The 6,382-nt window shown below is 36.9% G+C and overlaps 1 protein-coding gene across 1 annotated transcript; it reads left to right on the forward strand.

The window, feature by feature from the left end:
- The first annotated feature begins 412 nt into the window (after positions 1 to 412).
- On the forward strand, positions 413 to 3,515 carry zgc:193505 (uncharacterized protein LOC559113 homolog). Its single transcript, XM_015608244.3, has 3 exons — positions 413 to 545; positions 1,696 to 1,947; positions 3,281 to 3,515. Exons 1-3 carry the CDS (start codon positions 509 to 511, stop codon positions 3,322 to 3,324), a joined length of 333 nt encoding a protein of 110 aa, XP_015463730.1. The 5' UTR covers positions 413 to 508; the 3' UTR covers positions 3,325 to 3,515.
- Positions 3,516 to 6,382: the final 2,867 nt, after the last annotated feature.

Here is a 6,382-nt window from a genome sequence, read left to right on the forward strand (position 1 = left end):
TTTTTTCAGAGCTATATGTTGAGCAGCTCTGATAGTATTGATAGACTAGATTCAGAGCTTTGTTTCCATTTTCATATAAAGTGTCTGGAGTGGGGAGTGATTTGAGCGCTTGCTACTATCATATTCATATCATATATGTATCATGTTTACATATGACATAAAGCACTTTAATTTCTAAATCATGCTGATTTTCCATGAGATGAGCCTTTTAACAAAGACCAAAACAAGCCATATTCTTCATATGGGTGGATTTCTTCTGCAGTGAAATATGTCCTCACCTTGGTGAATGTTTTATTTTTTTTTAAACAGAATAGTTGAAACAGCAGTAGACCAGTGAAACCAGCCCAGCCAGTCCTGTTGAGTTTCCATCCCGCCCTACCAGCAAACTGGCCAATGAGCTCACAGCTGTAGATGTGAATGGAAGCTTTAAAGAGCACCTGTGATCACCTGTGTCAGTACACACTCCTCTCCTGCTAACACCCAGAGAACTGAAGATCCAGCCAGCATCATGAACCACTTTATTGATTCAGCAGTCGACAAAGCAGGTGAGTGAGATGATTCCTGAAAGTTTGGTAAAGGCTTTGGTGTGTTACTGTACAGATGTGTGCTCAGTTGAGGTGGTCCTTCATGAGCTATATTTTAGCTATTTTCATACTTCATCTTGTATACAGACTGTGGCTCAGGGACAGGGACTCAGTCTGGTCTTAGACTAGCTTTATATCTTGATCAATAGAAAATCTCTATTCATGGTGCATTCATAGTATAGTCCAGGACTAGGCTTGATCCATGTCTGGGAAAAGAACCTTTTAAATTTAATTCTTAAGTTTAAAGAGACCCAAAAAACAGCCATAATACATTTATATTAACTGTCTATGTTGCTGTTATCTGGCCTTTAAGACTGATATATGTTAAAAAGTGTCTGTATAGTTTGTATAAACATGATACTTAAAAAAATCATTATGTGCACTGTAATTGATGCAGGGTCTAGAAAGGGTTTATTAAGGTTTATAAGAATAAGTATTATAGTGATTCATGCACTGCAAATAGTGGTATAAAACAATTTGTTCAAACTTATGTTTAAACTGATTGTAAATTGTATATCACCCCTTCGACAATCAGCACTGTGGTTGAAAATAATCAGTTTTATTCACTTTATTTTATGTTTTTTTAGTCATAGCTAATCTGTGTTGTTCTGCCATTTTTATATCATTTCCTGTTCAGAGTTGTGGAATTTGGAATATGTGATTTTTATCAAAGGATCTTCAAAATAGAAGCACTTGTTTCAATAAATGTCACTGACTTGTGCTGTTTGCTGCTTTTCATTTACTGCCTTTTGCTTTTAAAATGGCCATGACTAGATTACAGCAGTTACTTTGTCAATCAAAACAAAGAATATCCTATGGGTATTATGAAACTATGGATGATAATAGATTGGAAAGCTGAGCTCATATCTACCCAAAACACAATACTGAGTACATTCTTACAATGTTGTAAGTAACTTTTGTAAGTGTTACCTTTTGGTCAAAAGACATGTCCATCACATATTTTAGTGCATTTTAACATTGACAATAATGTGAGCACCAGGACACAATGCTGTTACAGTGTAGCTATGCTCGCTGTATAATTTAACAAACGTTACTATTTCTCCTTTACACTCAAAAATCTACAGAAAGACTGATTTTTTTTCTTTTCCAGCTAATGTTGCTAAAGTGAAGGTGAAGTCTATGCTTGGAGGAGGAGGAGGAGCAGCAGGAGATTCCAAGAAGCAGGGCAAGTCTGGCGGAGGACTAGGAGGACTAGGAGGCATTGGAGGCCTCTTCCCCTCTGCATCAGATGGCGGCAAGAAAGAGACGTCAAAGGGAGGTGGACTGTTTGATGGGCTTAAAACTTCACCCAGTGAGGAGCCAAGATATGAACCCAGTGGAGGAGCCAGCGGAGGAGCAGAAAGTGAGTCATCATTCTTAATTAAAGCTGATATCTGTAATTTTTGGGATTTGGGGGATTTAGGGCCCTCTCTGGTGAGAATGGGCAATTGCACAGAGTATGCAGAAGAATCATATTAAACTGGGCGGGTGTGATGTGGTCTCCTTTTCGAGTGGATGAATCCGATTCCCTGTTCTGTTCAGTCAGAGAGAGAAAAAGAGCATGCTCAGTCAGACTCAGCATCACTCACAGAGCTCTCTTCACAGTCCAAACCCCAATCCCATATCAATCCTGGTTTTAGCACGTACTCTATTGTGCTCCTTTTCGGCTTTAGAGCTTACTTCACTCCTTTGTTTCTTGTTTGTTTGATTTTTTTATGGGTAAATGAGCTACTGAGCTCTGAGTTTCATATTCTGAAGTCTCCATTGCTCCACCAGCCGCTCGCATTCAGTAAAACTGAGCCGGATCCTCTTTTAGAGAATGTACGTGTGACCTAAGAACGTAAAGACGCATGAGGTGGCCAAAAGAACATCCCAGTTTTTGGAATAAATATATTAGACTTAGCAGGGATGGTATATATTTTGTCACTTCTCCACACAGAAATGCTTCTGCTTTCAGTTTAGAAACAAAATAATACAGACTGCCTCTTTAAATGCAAACTGCATTACAATAACCGCTTCAACTCTACCTGTCTATGAATTCTTACTATCTTACCCACTTCTCTTATATAGAAGCTGCTAAAAAAATAAGTCTTTTTAGTTTTACACATTAAAGAGGTGTTGCTTAGTGCTGACGCATCGCATAGTTATTTGTGCTCTGTTTCAGAGGGTGAGATCAGGAGTGTTTGAGCAGGTAGAACAGGAAAAGTCAGACTGTCAGTATCTATTATAGACAGTTCAACATTTAGATGGTCTGTACAAAGTAGATTCCTTTCTTTTTACTGGAGTGAGGACATTTTAAATACAGGTTGTCCCAAACATAAGGAAACACCCATAAAAATGAAAATGATCCAGTTTCAGAAACTAAATAACAATGGCTTAAAATGTTTGCTACTGGTTGTGTCTAAATTGAATCACATTCTTTAAAAGTTTTTTTTCCCTTATTTTAAGACACCTTTTACATTCCTAAAAATAGGTTCTTCAGTGGTGTGTGTGTACATGTATATGACCAAATGCAGCTGGTTATGCCTTTCTGAGATCATTCTAATTAGAATGTTAAGAATGCGTGAAATTGTGGGCAACACAAATGAATACTTAGGCACCAGCTCCTGCCAGTGTGGCCAATTGAGTCATTTTGTAGATGTTGTATTTTATAAAGAGCTTTATACTAACACAAACTGTTTTTTTGTTGTCTCCAGACTCAGATTTCAGCTCTGCAGTAGATGAGCTGGCTGGACTCTAAGCAGAAGAATCAAACAACGACGGACTCCCATCCATCCACACATCATCTAGAAGCCAACTGTGATGATTATTTATAGTAAAACTTCATAATAAAATTATTTTATTATTTTTTTTTATTACTTTCATTTGTATTGCAACAAAGGAGAAGCCTGAATGGTCTGTGGCTTATTGTGTGTAAATACAGTATGAAGGCTTGGAAAATGAAGATAAGCTAATCCCAACATTATGCTAATATTTTCTCGGGCCAGTTGTTCAAAGGTAATCTGATCGGATTTTGGTTATCGGATTGGATCAAATCTGGAAAACGGGTTGTTCAAAAGGGAAAGAAGCATTCTGAAATCGGATCAGATCACGTAATCCAATCCTAGTTTGTTAATGGATCAAACCTTCAGTTTCTGTTGTTCAAAACTTTTCAGTAGGATTTGGATAACTTTGATCCAAAAAAACAGGATTACCCTGATCCCAACAAGGGGTAGGATTTCAAGGTGGATTTCAGGAAGAAAATGTAGTAAAACTTTAAAATCAAAGTTTTAAAGTAAAAAAAAAATTATTTGTACAATTTAGTGTATATACTTTTATTTCTATTTTGCACTTGACCTGTTTAACCGTTACAGTGATAAAGTAGACATAGGCTACCAATTAAGCCTTTTACTATAGTAACGTAAAAATAAAAACAATCTTGACCCCATGAAATAAACCCCCCAAAAGATTTCAATAACAAACTAAAATAATACATTCATTTTTTCATCTACGTCACTGTCATTCATCACTGTATATTAATGTCAAGGAAACATTCATCAGATATGAAGCTGTCAAAAATAATTCCGAACAATTGCAAAGAACACCAGAGTTTGTTCTGGTTCTTCAACAGGCTCAGGTGCATCATGAACATCACAGAGAGGGACATTGCGTCTGGTAGCAACGTTGTGCAGGACAATACATGCAAGTGTTATGTTGCATGCTCCCTGTGGTTCGACTCGCAAATAGTTAAGTCATGCAAAGCGTCTCTGCAGAACTCCATTTAAACGCTCAATTGCTCGTATTGTTTTGCAATAAGCAGTATCTTGTTACTGCAAGAAAAGGAGTCATCAATCCCCGTTTGTTGGTTCTTCTATCTGTTTTTTACATAGCTGGTAATCTGGATTAGGTAATCCTGAAAACTGTGTTTCTGGATGAGGTTGATCCAATCCAATATTGCTTTGAAAAACTGGCTTAAAAGTAAGACAGATCACCTGATCCTGGATAGCAAAAAATGTGATTACCAAATCTGGATAATTTTGATCCGGATTACATTTTTTGAACAACTGGCCCCTCATGATCAAATCTGTCCAATAGACCAATATTGTCTTCAGCACCATCTGTTCAGTAGTGAGTAAAATATTTTTGTATATAGTCTTTCAAACCTTTAATAAAAACATGACATTTGCAAATGTGTGCTTGTCCTAAATCTTACCATAAGTACCTTAAGAATATATTTTATAATAAGAATGATATTTAGATTGACTTCTCAACATCTGAAGAGTGTTTTATATAGTGGTGTTCCACTTCTAACGCAAAAATCTTTTTTTAAGAAATCTTATAATATAACATAACTTATTAAATTGATTTAAAAAAAAAAACTGAAAACATAATGCCTATGTACAATTTCTGGCTACCTCTTCTGTGGGCTTAACCAGAGTAACTTGCATACAAATAATTTTATACAGGTAGGACAATGTCTCGCTCAAGGTGTCCAGTGACTTTAGTAAATGCAGGAATTTTACTTTAGAACCCACAAAATAACAGTTTTTGTGGTACTAATAAAAACAAAAAATAGATGCTGGTGATCTTCTGCCCCTTAGGCAGCACTGCATTAAAAGCGGTCCCAATTCTGATTATTGAAAATAACTGCACAAGCTTATGAACACTTTCAGAATCATTGTAAACAAAGTTTACCTTACTGTGTAGGTGGTATATTATGCTAAGAAGAGGCCGTATGCCAACTCAATCCAGAAATTCTTCTCAGGGCCAAAGCTCAGGTAAAAAATAAAATGAAAATTTAAATGAACTTTGACCCAGAAAATACAGCTTGGAATGTGCTCTTTCTGTTCTTCTGTTTCTTTTACTGTGTATTTAACACTGATTACATTTCTTCTAATTGACTATTAGTCTGCCATGATTCTCAGACAGTTCTGAAAAAGAACCCAAGCAATCAGATTGTTTACAGCTGCTGTTTAAAGGAATGGTGGGTAATAGGATGCTGCTGAATCTGCACAATAGATACCACTTACCCCTACCCCTTGTTTTTGAGTGTTACAAAATCTCCCACTCTAAAAATTGGGACAACCCTTCAAGCACCCAACACATCATCAGGATTAAGTTCAGAAGCCTAGCAGCTGCTGATTAACTAGTTAACTTTAGGGCTTTAGGTCTTCAAAAGATGATGGAGATGGTGCAGAAATGATTATTGTCCATTTCTTAATTTCTCTATAAAGTGGAGCTGAAATTAGCTTTGCTTAGCTTTTATTTTATTTTTCCGTTCCACCTTAAATGCTGCAGCCCCTGCCGTACCATTTAGGTGGAACTGGAAAGCTAGCTACCTAGCTAGCTACTGAGAAAACTGCTAGCAATCTTTTTTATGCTTGTTACAAAGAATTTGGCCATAATACATTGAAACTACACATTAAACTATGGTAATATAGTGCTAATCATCACGTTTAACAAGGAAAATACTTACATTTTTGGGTTTCTTACCAGTGATTCTCATACCCCTTCGTTTGAAGGGTGCATCTGAAAAATCTCTGTTTGAAGGGCTAACAAGCCCAATCCCTTCCCCTAACCTACCCCTCCAGCCTAACAAGAATCAGGACACCCCTACCCCTTGGTGTGCACGCGCAAAACAGAGGGGTAGGGGTAAGGGATGAAATGGGATTGGGCCTTAGTGTGCATTAGGGACTGAGCTTACCAGTGTACAAATTAAGTACAACCCTTCTCCCTTACATGAAACCCTTTTACATTCAGGTTTTTAACCAAAGGTTCTGATAGAATATTAATCTGTAACAAAATAAAATACACACAGA

This window comes from Astyanax mexicanus, chromosome 7 (assembly GCF_023375975.1).
Source record: "Astyanax mexicanus isolate ESR-SI-001 chromosome 7, AstMex3_surface, whole genome shotgun sequence".
In the NCBI taxonomy this organism is placed as follows: Eukaryota; Metazoa; Chordata; class Actinopteri; order Characiformes; family Acestrorhamphidae; genus Astyanax; species Astyanax mexicanus.